The sequence below is a fragment of the Epinephelus fuscoguttatus genome, linkage group LG2 (assembly GCF_011397635.1).
Source record: "Epinephelus fuscoguttatus linkage group LG2, E.fuscoguttatus.final_Chr_v1".
In the NCBI taxonomy this organism is placed as follows: domain Eukaryota; kingdom Metazoa; phylum Chordata; class Actinopteri; order Perciformes; family Serranidae; genus Epinephelus; species Epinephelus fuscoguttatus.
In genome coordinates, this window is record NC_064753.1 from 23001943 (window position 1) to 23017706 (window position 15764).

The 15764-nt window shown below is 40.1% G+C and overlaps 1 protein-coding gene across 1 annotated transcript in view; it reads right to left on the bottom strand.

Moving 5' to 3' along the window:
- myom2b (myomesin 2b) overlaps positions 1-15764 on the bottom strand; it is a 42298-nt gene that overhangs the window by 22288 nt on the left and 4246 nt on the right. Inside the window, exons 3-20 of the mRNA XM_049596128.1 lie at positions 14613-14670; positions 14322-14476; positions 13949-14035; positions 9821-9909; positions 8706-8756; positions 8391-8555; positions 7795-7956; positions 6747-6888; positions 5594-5793; positions 5178-5231; positions 4888-5015; positions 3725-3908; positions 2565-2739; positions 2363-2484; positions 2023-2210; positions 1779-1905; positions 1498-1676; positions 286-400 (exon numbers count right to left, since the gene is read on the bottom strand). Of these exons, the coding sequence (XP_049452085.1) occupies positions 286-400; positions 1498-1676; positions 1779-1905; positions 2023-2210; positions 2363-2484; positions 2565-2739; positions 3725-3908; positions 4888-5015; positions 5178-5231; positions 5594-5793; positions 6747-6888; positions 7795-7956; positions 8391-8555; positions 8706-8756; positions 9821-9909; positions 13949-14035; positions 14322-14476; positions 14613-14670 (2381 nt within the window). The remainder of the gene's footprint in view (positions 1-285; positions 401-1497; positions 1677-1778; positions 1906-2022; positions 2211-2362; positions 2485-2564; positions 2740-3724; positions 3909-4887; positions 5016-5177; positions 5232-5593; positions 5794-6746; positions 6889-7794; positions 7957-8390; positions 8556-8705; positions 8757-9820; positions 9910-13948; positions 14036-14321; positions 14477-14612; positions 14671-15764) is intronic.

Consider the following 15764-nt stretch of genomic DNA (forward strand, 5'->3'; position numbering starts at 1 on the left):
GAAAATCTACAGAGAAGTCTGGAAATACAAGTGGAAATATTGAAATGGAAAATGTGAAGGAACCCTGTTGATTTTAGTGGGTTCTTATATATTTATCTGCACCACCCCACACTTTCATTTTGCCTCCAGCACTTTTAAAAAGAGCACATTATTCCCATGTAGCAAAGTTGTGTGTTTACTACTGTATGTTGTGTCTTTTCAAAAAGATATGCCTTTTTCAGAAATTAAAAACACTAAAGACGACACAAATGTGTTAAGGTCTGGCTGTTTGTAAATAAATGTTACCTTCCAAAGTCCTGGCAGTCACAGGGTCAGACTGCCCTGAAGCCATGCCAACTCCTGCAGCGTTGACCCCACGCACCCTGAACACGTAGCTCGCTCCTGCCTCCAGACCTGTTACCTAGTAAACAAACAGACAAGAAAACAGCCTTGTGTATTATTCATATATTTGGGCAAATTTGCCAGTTACATGTGACATTAACTTTGTATGTATGCATGTATTTCCTCAACATCAGAAACGGTTGCTGTTACAGATTTCTGACAATTTATTTGGCAGGTGAGATAGTGACAGGAGCAGTAATAAGTTAACCAACTTCTGCAACTCATGTTTCATGAGGTCACTAAATATTATTTGCTTTTAACAGCAATAAAATATATATAATGTTAATTTTGTTGACTGATTTGTCAGTGTCACATATGAGACAAGCCTCCTAATTGCTATTAATATTTTTATTCTAAAACCAAACACATCTACTTTTGTAGCTCAGCTCAGTCAGTAACTGTTCATTTCACCCACTAGATGTCAGTGTCACACAGTTTAATGAAACTGTATCACTGTTGTGCAGTAAAGCGATCAAAATACCATATGCTGGTATAGAAGGCTCAAATGTAATTTATGAAGGTTAATAATATTATAGTGAACAGGAGCACAGAGCATAGTGCTGAGCATAAGCAACGTATACTGTAGCATAAGGAGCATGATATACAATAGCTGTAACTTGATTCAGCAGTGCTGATGATAAACACCAGCATCCAGTTTCTCCACAGTAATATTTTACACAGTAAAGTTACACACTAAGTTAGAAAAATTTGAATGCTGAGTTGTGCAAGAGATACTGTCAGTTTTTCTGTGCTGATCCTAAAACTTTTTTTTTTTTTTTTTACACTTTTTGACAAAGGTCTGATAAGGAAAAACAGAAAAATAAGATTTTAAAAACTTGAGGCACAACTTAAAAAACTTAAAAGCAATTTGTTTCCATTATCAAATATGTCTGATATTTTCTCAATGAATCATTAGTCTTTAGTTTAGTTTACAAAATGTCCTAAAATGCGCATTGCAATTTTCAAAAGCCCCAGATGCCCATTAACAACTGAGAAGTTTGAACAAAAAAAAATTGACATTTTTGTTTAAAAATCCCTCAAGGAATCTAAACTCTTTGATTATTAACGGATTATTATGCTCAAAGAAATAAAGAACCATAATAAAGATGCCCCCACCTTGTGGAAGCGGTGACTGACAGCTTTCTCGTTGGCTGTGGTCCACTCAGAAGTGCCCGTCTTAGCATACTCAACATGATAACCTGTGATTGGTCCAGAACCAACATAGATAGGCTTCTGCCACTCGACCACCACTGACTTATCCCTCACTTCACTGAAAGACAGGTCATAGGCAGGGCCTGAAGGACACACAGAATAAGAGGAGAAGAGACAGATATTTGTGGACATTTGAATGATTGCTTCAAACGTGTAGAGGTTTCGTGTTTTTGACATTTACTAACCAGGTTCTGGCATAGTCCAGGCCTCACAGGTGAAGTCGGCTGAGTGTTTGGCAGCATGTCCCAGGCCAGCCAAGTTGGCTGCATACACCTGGAACTGATAGACTGCTCCCTCTGTCAAGCCGTCCACCTGTAAATAAAAGGTTACCATGGTTACTAACATGCCAATCAGTTTGTTTGGATGTTTTAAGGTAGACTTCCAGTAACAACAGAAAACAGGTGAGCTTAAGAACAGACATCAATGTACCTTGTAAAGTCTGTCAGAGATTGGTGGGATGTGAATCTCCCTCCACATGCTTGTTCCGCTGCGTCTTTTGTCCACATAATAGTCCTTGATTTTTGCTCCTCCAGAGTTAAGAGGCTTCTTCCAGTTCAGAACCATTGAATGACCGTCACAGTTCAGCAGTGCAATGTCGTAAGGAGCGGAGGGGGGGGCTGAAAAGGCAATACTGAATTTTAATACTTTTGATTCCAATAATAATCATCACAATGATCAACACAGTCCAGCAGCAAGATATTACAAAGCAGATAATCATCACTGTCACCATTATCATTGACAATAATGACCAAAATATAAGAATACTGACTGAGGGCAGCCTTAACAGTCAGAGGTGCAGACTCCTGGGATTCATCACTCAGACCAAGCTCATTGATCGCCTGGACACGGAACATGTAGGTTTCTCCTGTGGTCAGACCGCTAACCACAAACCTGCAGAGACAGAATCACATACATGAGCATAAGATAATCAACTACGATAGAAAGGCACGTTGTTTGGTTGAAAAACATACTTGGTGTGTCTATGAGGTTTGTGATTGGCTGAGGTCCAGTCCTTGGAGCCCTTCACACACTGGTCAATGTAGTAGCCAATCAGATTGTTGGGTTCCTTTGGAGCAGCCCACTGGATGAGGACAGAGGTGTCTGTTTCCCTGGTAGAAATCACCTGACCGGGAGCAGATGGCACACCTGACGACAAAACATAGCAAATGTAAAAAATTAACATGAATGATAAAAATGACAAGTGATAACAATAAACACAACACCAGCTTAAAGGGTAACTTGGGTATTTTTTGGATCCTAATTCACCATGTTTTTTTGTCTAAGAGACTAATGAAGACAAGTATTTTTGAAACTAGTCCAATATTGAGAGAGAGGGCTGCAGCCGGCAGCTGCACATCAGGCTGCAATGTAATTATCCACTTGGGGTATGTGTGTACCATTAATTTAAGTCCATCAAAAGTGCTTGTTTTGCCACTGACGAGCTCAGATTGTTATTCTCAATGTCTGACAATATTATCGAAAAGATCCCAGAAATCGACCTTGTTGTTTAAGAGTAAAAATCATTTTTGTTAAACCTGAGAAAGACCAGATATCGCTATGGCTAAACATACCAGACTTCATTTAAATAAACAGTTATTTTATAATTGTAAAACACACTTCGTTCAAAGTGGACAGAAACAACATAAAACTCACAAAAACCTTTTTGGTTTGTCTTTTCACTACTCCAAAAATCACTAGCTCTGGTCTGTTTAAAATAAACCCTCAATTAACCCAGTGACATGTGAAAGTATCCTGGGTCTATACATGCTAAAATTACTGTTAATTAAAATGGAGTCTGGTGGTTTTGGTGATAGCGCTGGGGCTTTTTTTGGTTTAACAAAAAGGTCCGTCTCTGTAGAGATTGCTTCCAAAATGTTGTCTGACAATTGGAAAAATAATCTGACACTTTTAGTGGATGTAAACAGACGGTGTGCACATACCCTATGTGGATGCACTGCCGCCTGTTTTGCCAGTGCTTGCTGCAGCACCCTCACTCAATACTGGACCAGTTTAAAAAAAATTGTCTCCATTTGTTCCCAGAAAAACATGGGAAAATTGGGTCCAGGTTGAAAAATACTAGAGTTACCCTTCAAAATGTGGATTAATTCCACTGAAGACATCAACAACAGACCTTTGAGCTGCAGAGTCTCAATAAGTGCAGATGGCTCCGATGGCTCACTGTTTCCATAGATATTGGCAGACAAAACTCTGAACTGGTATTGTTTGCCCTCTGCTAGGTCAAAGACGGCGTAACGGGGAGATCGAATAGGAACCTGGGTGTTAACACGCTGCCACGCACCACCTCCTGCCATGCACTGTGGGGAGACAGAAAGAGACATCAGAAAACTGCTATTTCATCACACGAAAAATCATATATCACATAAGTAAAGACAGTAGTGTACACATGGATGTATAAAGAGAACTGGTACAGCACTGGGGGCCCCATTCATGCCTGTGAAAGTTGCTCAGTGGTGCGCAAAGCCAAAATAGTTTGACTTCCGGTATAAAATTACCCAGGTCGTCCACATTGTTGGACCCATAGAGCAAATGCACTCTGGACTTAGCTGACCAAGTGGCTAACTTCCAGTTTAGTGCTCCACTAACTTGAATGGGGATGAAATTATTTAATTGTGCAGGTCTTTTAGACTTTCCAAATTTTAGCAGACCAAATGGATTAAATCCTGATAGTGAAATGAGTCATTTCATGAGTGTTGTGATGCCATAAGAAATGTATCAAATGATTTAGAGCCATCTTTCTCACAATGTAAGTCTCTGGGAAAAAGTCTTATTGAGCCCTTTCACATCACATGACAGACCTGGAAGTTGTAATTCTACTGTCTGGCCGTGATGTCAAATTAGCTTCAAAGCCTGTTGCTGCTCCTGGGAGTTTGAATGTACACTGGTAAGTACAGCATTAGTTGTATGGTCACAAGTGTAGTTTGCCAGATGTCAGTATATTGGCTTTATTAACTTTGAATCAGTCAGTTATGGGCTTCTTTCTTTTTGACACCCAAAACATCGAGTTTAACACAAAAGTCAGCTTTAAAAACAAAATTAATATTGTTGGACCAAATCTAGCAGGGTACAGAAAAATACTCTGTCATCCACACATTTAACACACTTGCTGTATTTACATCATTCTAATGTGCCTCTGAATAAGTAATCCTAGACTTTAAGGAAGAGAGAGGAGTACCATAAATTTGCACACACAACCTCACAGCATACATCCAAGTTGTATATACAGTGTAGTATTCAATGCAGCATTGGTGACAATATAAGGGAAAAGTTTGTTACCTTTTCTATGTAGTACCACATGGGAGCCTTGCTGGAATAAGCAGGGCCTTTCCAGCTCAGAACAACATATGTCCTGTCTATTTCTGAGACAGATATTCCTGATGGAGCACCTGGAGGCTTTCCCTCAGCTACACAGAAACACACACACAAATGATTAAGTACATGTACACACTTGCACCATGAGACACACACACCGTTTTCCTCCTATTTTGTATACAAATGTACTAGAGGGATATTATAGGTATTATACAGTACTACATAGATATGTGTTAATTTTATTAAAAACTCACCTTCAACTTCATCATGGTAAGACACAACATCTAGTTTTCCTCCAAGTTTTTTGGCTACAGGAAGATAAAAAAAAGTGAGCATGTGGCATGTAGAGCTGCACAATTAGATGATTGAAAAAAACATGTAATCACCTACTGTTGATAATTGATCGTTTCAGTTATTTTTCAAGTAAAATGTCAAACATTTGCCGGTTACAGTTTCTTAAATGTGTCTTGAGTCTTTGAGTTTTGGACTTCTAGACATCACTTTGAGGGCATTTGTAAGAAATCATGACTATAGACTCCATCCAAACATACCAAAACAGCAGAGACACTTGGCATGTCAGTGACTACAGGACACATTTCTTCAAGTCTTCAAATGATGTAATATAAAAGGCAGGGGTGACATTTCTCTACACTAATCCAGTTAAACCCACCATGGAGCCTCTCAAACTCAGTGGGGTCCAGTGCAGCAATAGGATCAGACATGCGGGATGGTTTGCTGATGCCGTGCGAGTTGACTGCTCTGACTCTGAAGTAGTAGGAGTGTGCCTCAAACAGCCCAGACACTGGGTATTTACAAATCTTTATGGGGTGATCGTTGCACTGAGTCCAGTTTTCAGTTCCAACCTCACACCTACAAACAAAGATCAAAAGAGATGGGGAGAGGAGAAAAGGAGTTAAACATTTTCAGAGTAGAGCTTGGAGAAGCACAGTAATATAACAGTAATGTTCCTACAGTTTAAGGCAAGTTAAATTAAAAACTTTTAAAGACTTTTTTATGCCACTCAGAATAAAATTTAAGACCACTTTCACAATACGAAAAATGTAAGAAAAAAAACAAAAACATGATCCCACATCAATTGGGGTTAGGGGCAATTTTAGCCAAATATTTGTTATAACTTAAAACATGGCTTGGCAATTTTGTGTTTCTCACTCTGAATGTGGAATTCCAGTGCCTTGATTTCTGTCCAGTTGAAAAAAACTTTAAAATACACTGAGCCTTGTAACAGTTTAAGCCATGCTGCAAAATCTTGGTTATATAGACAGTTTTAAGTAAATTTGCACTTCCCCAAATTGTCCAGGGAACACTGGTAGCTAGCTGGGAGTCAGTGGATCATATGCTCTGAGCATCCAGGCCAGAAACAAAATGAGTGCTGTTGGTTCCACAATTCTGATTTACATGACGTTAATGCAATAGACAATTGTTAAATTATTAAATAAAAATAGATGTTACAAATGATTCGATAATGATGATGTTACTGAGATTTTACAATGCAGAAAAAAAAAAATCAAATCTTTCTTCCCATGTCTCTTTCCATGTCTTTTAAGACTTTTGAAATATTGATTTAAGACATTTCAATACCAATTGAGGCCTTATTTTTAGATTAATGAATTCAAAGTCTTTTAAGACTTTTAACGATCTATAGGAACCGTGAGCAGAGTAGTTAAGTGTAGAGGAAAAAGGAAGGATTCCCTGTACTATACCTAAAGACAATAAACCCCTTCATTTGTGTGATGACTTACAGTAATCAGTCTTTATGTTGGTCAGTTTATGTATTTATGCTGATTATTATCAGAAACTCCTACTTGTCCACAAAGTATCCCAGGATTGGTCCCTCTGTGGTGGTATTTGGGGGTTTCCATGACACGATGACATAGTCTCTATTGGCATCATGGATCTTGATGTCCATAGGAGCACCAGGTGCATTAGGGACTGGGGGAGGACCATCTACACAGGAAGTGACACAGAGGTATTTTAATAATCATATCATCAGTAAAGCCGCGTTTCCACCAAACACTTATACATACAGTGCCCTTAGAAACTTACGTAACCTGTACAGACATGTACTGTACCTAAACTGTAGATCTGTTCAGTGTCCACCACAGACTGAACTCTTTTTATGTAGGTGGGTTTTGTTAACAGAAGGTAATCCAGCTCTCACTGTATTTCTTCTTCACCATAGATGCAGAGGGACATGTACAACTCACTGACTGTCCACAGAACAGGGTTGTGCAGCATTTTCAGAGCATAAAAGAACAGGCTAGAGTGTTTAGCAGGGATTTAGTGCTGCCAGAGCGCACAGAAATAATGCTCCAACATTTGTTTTTCTCCAAGTGAGGAAATCGAATATTCACAGTTCAGATACATTTTTTAAGTGCCTGAAGATCCAATCATCACTGAAGTGTGTTTCATGCAGCGAATAAAAACAAACAGAATGGTCAGAGTTATCATATTAACACTGAAGTTGTGTTGATTGATTCACAACATCAACGTATGCATTGGGTAATATGCAAGAAAAATGTCTACCTTAAAAGTTGCTGGTAGCCGTGGGCCATAGCCTTTGAGGCGTACAGAAAATTAAATTATATTTCCTTTTATTACGGGGTCAGTGTGCTTGATACCTCAACACGAAAAACAGGATGGAGTGGTTCTATTTGCAACATCCACAACTTTTGACAATGGAAAAATAATCGGTCTAATGTGTAATGAACTGAACTGGACTGCTTGATGGAAACAAGACTTAAGTAATACAATATAAAACAGTATATTAACAGAGCTCTGTACAATTTGTTGCATCCTGGTAACAGCAAATCAATAACAATAAAATAAAAACCCAATATGATTCTCCGTTACCTGCGACAGAGACAAATGCACTGTGCTCTGCGCTGCCTCCTTTAGTCACCATGCGCAGCGTGTAGAGGCCTTCATCATCTTTGTACAGGTATGGAATAGTCAAGGTGCTGACTCCTCTGCCAGTGGTAATCTTCACCCATTTCGAATCAAACAGACGCTCGTCTGGAAATGAGACAGGATCATCAATTCGGTGTACCTTCCTGCATAATTCTGAGAAAACCCCATTCTTAATTGATGTCGCAATTTGTCTATATAGATTATACATGAGGTTTGACTAATTCTGAATGTAAAAGTTGAAACTATTACGATTTGCTTTTATCCCACATGGTACCTTTTTATGTAATTTCTACAGACACTCACAGCAAATTAAACTACTCATGAACTGGGGGTATATCGCTGGAGTCTGTTTAACTTCTTCCATTATAATTAATAAGCAATGAAAAGAGTGTCTGTAACATATTCCCATTTTTCCACTGCTGTGCCTCTGGCTGCATGTCAACTAGATGGGGTCTGCTAGTCGCTGTGGCAGGCAGTATATATTACCAGCAATTAAAGTGTAATTACTTAGTCATAAAATGCTCCTTTATAACCATTACCATCTCTATACCACTGTGCCTCAGGCTGCAGGTTGGCCAGGTTGGGACTCAGGGTCATGGTAGCGGTCAGCGTGGCAGATCCTCCCTCAGAGGCAAACACTGGGCCAAACTTATCCAGAAAGGTAATGTGGATTTTAGTGTAATGGATCTGGGGAAGCATGGCGGCTGAGAGATCACGGGGAAAGGAAGAAACACAGAATGAGTGAGAGAAGGGACCAGGGCTGGTGGCAACATCTTGAGACACATTTTATAGTTGAGGTACTGAGCTCGTAATTTCTGGACATATTTAGAGCTGGAGGTAAATATGATGCTTACGTAAGAAAGGCAGCCATGCATATGAACAGGACTCCTCTTCCTGCTTGAACCCTAAGTGATTAAAAAACAATCATTCATCATTAGCAGCAGACAGTTGTAATAATAACGATTAAGAAACTGGTGAACAGGCAGACAGATGGTAATCATAGACTATAAAAATACAGGCGTAGCCATCATGATGTCACATTTGTTTTCTGGACTCCCATTTTGAAGCCTAGATTTTAGCATTTTGGCCGTGGCTATCTTGGATTTTCAGAGCCAGAAGTGACACAGGATGACTATTTTTGGTTGAAGGTGTGGAGCTACTAAACGCTACTAAATAAAGGCTGGGACACAGCATCAGATCGTGTCATATCATTGGAGTACAACACATGCACAGTACAATCTGTTCTGCACTTGCTGAAAGGCTCTATAAGCTGGTGCACTGTCACAGAACACGTGGGTGAACAATTAGTTTCACTAAGGCTTTTGTGGTTGGCTATGGGTCGGAATATATTTCCCTATGAAAAATAAAGACATGGGTAAAAATGACAATTCTGCAATTATTGAAAATATTTTTAATACATGACCATAAACAAATGCTTTCTACTTGAAAACTTTGTTGTATTTAGGCCGCCATCCATTTGTTAATGTATATAATGAATATTCAATAAAGTTTGATGGCCACATGCAGGAATGACTTCCTGTAGCACTCTGTAGTGCATCTCGGAGAAATGAGTCTTGCGCTGAATGTACTTCTGTGTTTGATCAGCACGTCATGGAGTGAGTGGGAGACATTTTCCAGGATAACATGTAATAAAGCACAGCTTCAGCTCTGTAAGAGTTGGTCCCACAACTCTTCATCAAGTTTATCATTGTGTCCAAAAAATGTTAAATATTAATCTTGAGTGAAGGGTTAACAGCTGCCATTGTGCACTGAAAACACGGCCTCCACTACCTAAGATATTTTGAGACTTTTATAGAACCCACAGATAACCTCTTGCCATTGGCAGCCAGAACTTTACAAGTCTGGCTAGAATGTATTCAGACCTGCCAATCAGCATGTTCATGTGTGGCTGTACGATGAACATCATACTACAGCATCAGATAAAAGGTAGTCACATAGAAGAACTTACTCTTGACAATGACGGAGGCCTGACTTGAAGCCTGTCCATGGGAGTTAGAAGCCACAACAGTGTACTGGGCGGTGTCATCCGTGGTGCATCTATAAGTACACAATAAAACACAAGTTTCCAGGTCAGAATACCTATCGAGACTCTTTTAAGAATCATACTGTATTTTGATTAAGAGATTTCTTAAAGCGGCATACACGTAAATGACACCATGAGTCAGGGTCAAGGTTCTTAGTCACCTCATATTAAGTCCTGGATGTTTATGTGAGTCTTAAGTAATGTGTACAGTCATCTGCAAAAACAAACTAAATGCCTACATACTAGATGTACTGTACACACAAGGACCTGCTCCAACAGGAATAACTGTTAACCACTGAAGGAGTGCCAGTAGGGATTTGCTTTTACAATGTGTATGAAACTAATGCACCAAATGAGCAATAATTTCCCACATGATTGCATTATGTTGCCGGGGATAATCAGCAGCTGAGTGGGCAGAGTAAAGATTGAGTAAATCCCTGTTCGCATATACAGAAGAATCTACAGCACTGCCAGGTTGGATAGATGCTTGGACGAGACTTGGCAATAGAGGTATGACACAAGACGGTGCCACTAAGCTGTAATATGGTCTTTTCTTGGTAAAAAGATGACAGTGGTTTTCAGTCACATTTTCAGAAATGCTTATTTTACAAGCTGCAAAATGCAAGCTGTGGTCAAGTTATAGGATGTTGTACAACACTCTCTGTGTCTCTTACATAAGTAAATTAAGTAAGTCAAGTTTATTTAGTATAGCACCTTTCACAGAGCAAAAGCACAAAGTGCTTCACAGGAGTGAAATTGTTTAAAAAGGGCCAAAAACAGTAAAAAGAAACAAACAGTAACACATACGCAACAACAGACCTTAAAAGCAAATACAATTACAGACACCAGACAGCTTGAGGTGAAGCAAAGGCCAGTTTCAATAAGTGAGTCTTCAGCTGCTTTTTAAAAGCATCAACAGAGACTGCAGATCCTACATCTAAAGGAAAAGCGTTCCAGTGTCAGAGCCACCACTTTAAAGGCACAAACAACTTTGTTTTAAGTTGAGGGAAAACCACTAGGGGTGCTTTCAGACCTAGAGTTGTCTTGCTTTGGTCTGAATCAGGGACTAATTTTGTAATTAAGTTGCATAATTGCCTAGAGTTGGTTCTTGTTCTCACGGCAGCATTTACAAGCGGCCCAGCTGTTTTGGTGTGCACCCCAACTGTCCAAATGAACCGCACTTAGGGAGCAAACAAACTTGAGTTCGACTGAACCGAACCAAAGCAGTAAGTGTGAAAGCACCCTAAGTCCTAGTCAGAAGACCTAAATGACCAACTGGTGATGTAAGAATGGAACAGGTAAGATATGTGGACAGGTACCTGACTATGCAGGACTCCATATGTGAAAACAAGAACTTTAAAGCCATATGGCCACTGATGTTGGACAGTGTTAACAAGCCCCAAGCAAACTGCACAATCTTCTAGAAAACTGTATTTACAGGCTAAGGTGCACGCTGGGGAGATGTAGTGAGAAAGAGGCACGTGAGAGCTGCTACAGGGGTCAAAGCCTCACTGTCAATGCATGTCATGTATTCATGACAAGAAGACCGACCTCAACCTCGGAGGTGAATCTCTTGTTTCATTCTCAATTTTATACTTCACTCTCCTGATCTTTCTGCCCCCTCTCTGTATCTCTGTCTCTTCCTGATGCTCTTCTCGCCAACCTTTCCACAACCTCTTATTACAGCAGTATCAGCTAACTTGGGAATTTCAACCCACGCAGAATGCACAGGCTGATGTAGTTATAAGGAGATGACTCTGACAAAACTGGAGGAAGTGACTACTACGAGTTGCAGCAGGGAGCTGAGAGAGAGCAGCAGATGTATTCTAATTTTGATTCATAGTAGCATTCAGTAAATCCTTCAAATGCACAGAAATGTAACCCTGTGTGTGTGTGTGTGTGTATGGGTAGGGGGTGGTTGGAGGGAGTTTGCAGGAATGCCAAAGACTGAGGGCTGAGAAGTTGGGGGGTAGGGATTCTGCATTTTCTCTGTCTGTCATGAGCCAGGCTTAAAGTTACGACAAGCTGCTGGTACTGTAATTTGTAATTCAAAGGAGATTTATCCTCTAAGGTCTTCCAGCCTATTTCTAATTTGTTTTTCACTTAAAACACACATCCTTCAGTGTTAATGGTTATCTTTCAAATAGTCTTGTGAGCTTTATACAACTTAGGAGGGAGTAGTTTTCTACAGGGAGTAATTGCTGTTGGCTGAACTGTGTGTGAGTATCAGACAGAAGGAGCTAAAGGTGACTGGATCCACGGAGAGTGATGACTGAAAGAATCCTGGAGGATCATGTAGCACCGAGGTCAGCATTCGGAACAGCTGAGCTTCCTAAGACTGGAGGGAGAGCAGTCAGTCAGCTGACTCTGACGTTATTACTTTAATTTGAATTTGTGTAGTGACCCTTATGGGACTGACAAGAAAGGCATTCTGATGATTCAATACGCAGTGTTAGGATAGGTGATAAGCCAGTCAGGGGCCCAAGTGGAATTACACCCAGTAAATGGACATGATTAGTGAAAGACAGCCATTTGGATTTCTCATTGTACACAAACAGTTTCTCACAAATATGAATTGTATCCTATATTATATGTGTTTTCTAAACATTTGGTAAACCTCAGTTTGAACTGCTGAGGCACTTGCATTGTTTACATCAGATTTTAGTCCTCTTATTATAAATTCTGTTGGACCATTGCTGCCTTTTAAGGTTCTGTATGCGACATTCAGTGAATTAATATAGCAGCAAACCACTTTCTGCTATGTAAAGATATAGTTTTGGTGTCCTGAGCACAGAATGAAGTCACGCTACCTCTGTATGTTTTGTAATTCGAGCTTCTGTCTGGGTTGTTGTGGTAGATGTGTCGGCCTCATGTGCATGTCAGTGTATGTGAGTCCCTGTGAGTTTGTCCCACTGGCTTGCTAATTGCTGTCGCTCTGCACTGTGCTTGTACAGCGTTTAAGGCTGATATCAGGACGGCATCATTATGGAAGCATAGCGCCCATCCTTCAGTTTTCCCTGCAGGTAACAATAGGCTCGTTTTAGTTGAACTGCACCTCACCTGGAATGTAGACGAGATCAGGTGGCGATAAATAAAAGCTGCTGTCAACTCAGAGTTTCCAACGACCTTCTACAGGAAGATCCATTTGTAGTTTGCAGACCATGTTCTAACCTCTAGTTTTATTATCAACCAAACGAGATTTTTTTTGTCAACTGATTAAACCTTCATTGCACAACTTTAGACTAACAGCCTACAATCGAGCTTTAAATATTACAATTACACACAAAAATGGGATTTTCTGGTCAAAACTGAGAGTCAATCAGCTCTTTTTGGTGTTTCCCATCATGCCCTCAGCCTTACAGTCAATGGGGAGGTACTGCAGCACCTGGTTCAAAAACTACAGCCGCCTAGCTCTAGTTATCATTGTCCTCGTGTGCATGACATTGGAGCAATTCAGGATCAAGTCGGACACAAATCTAATCAGCATGGATTGTGTGATGACTGTTGGTGGTCAACTCTGCGCAGGCCTGGCTCATCTCGAATAAGCCTAATGTAAGACAATCGTTGTCAGTGTTTATTAAGTTAGCACCATTCACACCATCAGCCACCGCCATGTTGTGACCCATGTGCAGACTCTGAATCATAGATATTCTCTGAATGTCTCATACAGCTCCATTAATAGTGCACTGTACTGCCACAAACCGTGACAACTCTCTGCTGTGACACAAATGTGTCTCATGAAAAAAAAAGGCAGAGGCTGAAATACCGTAACGTTTAACCTCTACTGTGGGTTAACCTTCACAAATTATACATCCAACATACACATAATGCAACTCAATAGCATATTTCATTTCAAAATCCATATCTGCAGTTTATGAGGCAGGTCTTCTGTTTAATATTTTAATTTGGCTCTACAAAGCTCCCTCCAAAGAAGTAAGTGAACTGACCTCCATGAATAAAACTGGTGGAGTGCCCCTCTCTTATGAAAGCCTGCTTATCAAGAAGTCCACAGGGGACTTGTTAAATAATTCTGTGTTTTCTGACTCACTGTACCTTGGGATCTCCAGAGTGTGCATTCCACCTTTAGCTTTAACCAGGTACTGTCCAGAGGACATGCCCAGGATCATACCATCTTTATACCTGAAACAGAGGAAGATTACAGCTCACCAGCATCAAGACAAGTGGACATAACAGACATTTCTAACTTTGTTAACATCACTACTAAGATCTACTATCACATTGCTATCAAATCTAAATGAAGAGAGGAAAGAGCGATGATAGGCCAACGTTTCCTCATGAAATAGTGTTGAGTCTCATACTGTTGAGTGACTGTAAAAAATAAAGTCTGCCTTTAAATGGTACATTTTGTCAGTTTAGTACTACATAACCGGGTTAAAAGAAAAACATGTCTTTAGTTCTTACTCACCAAGTTACAGAGGGCATGGGGTAGCCCTCAATGGTACAGAAGAGCTGGATTGGGGTGTTCTCAAACACGGTGTGAGATCTGAGTCTGACCAGGAACTTTGGTCCCCTGATCATAGGCTCCTCATGCACATATTTGTCCAGCCTCTTTGTCTTTACCTAAACAGGTAAACAAAAATACTGATACTAAGCAAACAATACTAACATATAAACAATAAACACCATAGATAAACATTTTTAAAACAATGTGATTCAACTACTATTGTCAGTCATTGAAAAGTTCAGAGATTCTTACCATTTCCTGGACATGAACCTTGGTTTTGTACTCATAGCTTTCCTCCATCGCCTCAGAACTAAAGACAAACAGTGAGTCAGTTTTCACACAGATTCAGGAGAACAATGTTTTCCTTGTACGTGAGCTAAGAATTGAACAAATTCTCTGTACATGAAGATTTCACATTAGACTCATGTAAGGGTGCATCTCTGCCCAAATAACATTTACAGCAAGTATCACTGGTTTCAATACAATAACTACAGTATGTGTGTGGAAAAAATGCCTTTGCTGTTGAAGGTTTATTGGGGCGTGTTGAGTGTTTAGGTATTCAGGTGCCTACCAGCCCAAAAAACAAGCTTCCAAAGAAGCTTCAGTGCTGTGTGTTAGTTTGTTTTGATATGTGGAGAAGGCTGTATGCAGTCTGTGGCCAGTGCTTAACAGAACTTATAATCTGATTCCACATTTGTAAATAAAGAAAGGAAGTTATCCATTGTAATCAAAGGTCTATGAGCGAAGATGGAGGCCTCCAGCAGACTCTTCAGGCCAGCTGACTTCTCTCCTCTGAGGACCGCTGAAATTTGAAATTACCAGTAAAGTCACTCAGTACTGATCCAACAATCCTACCTATTACTTGCTGGGACATGGGCTGCTGTGCCTGTTTTTACTTTATTTGGATTATAAACTAAATTTATTTTTCACACAGGATATTTTTCTGACAGGCTTAAGGCACTGAAGACTCACGCAACATGCCCATTGCCTGAGAGCTGGAGATTGTAAGCGGGAGAGACACAGTCAGTAGTGTCAAGCCTTGTGTCCATGTCTTGCATCAGTGTTGTCCATAAAGTCTCCAGGCATGATGTCATTCCACTACTGTCACCACAAAATGGCGGGGAGTGCCCAGCAAAGCAGTTGGTGTGGGAACCTCTGTGCTGAGGCCAAGGCTGAAGGACCACATTGCAGATTACGAGAGCAAGATGACCAAAAGTCATGTCTTGTGATGCATGTGGGGTATGACGAGCATTTACTGTGAGATTTGTGGTGGTACGTTTTTCACCTCATCCTCTAAAAGATATCATCTATCTCTTTTGGTTCTTTAAATGTGCATGAAATTGTTGTCTGTTATGATCATAATGAGCACGAAATAGTTAACTTATATTTGATCAGCAAATCAGT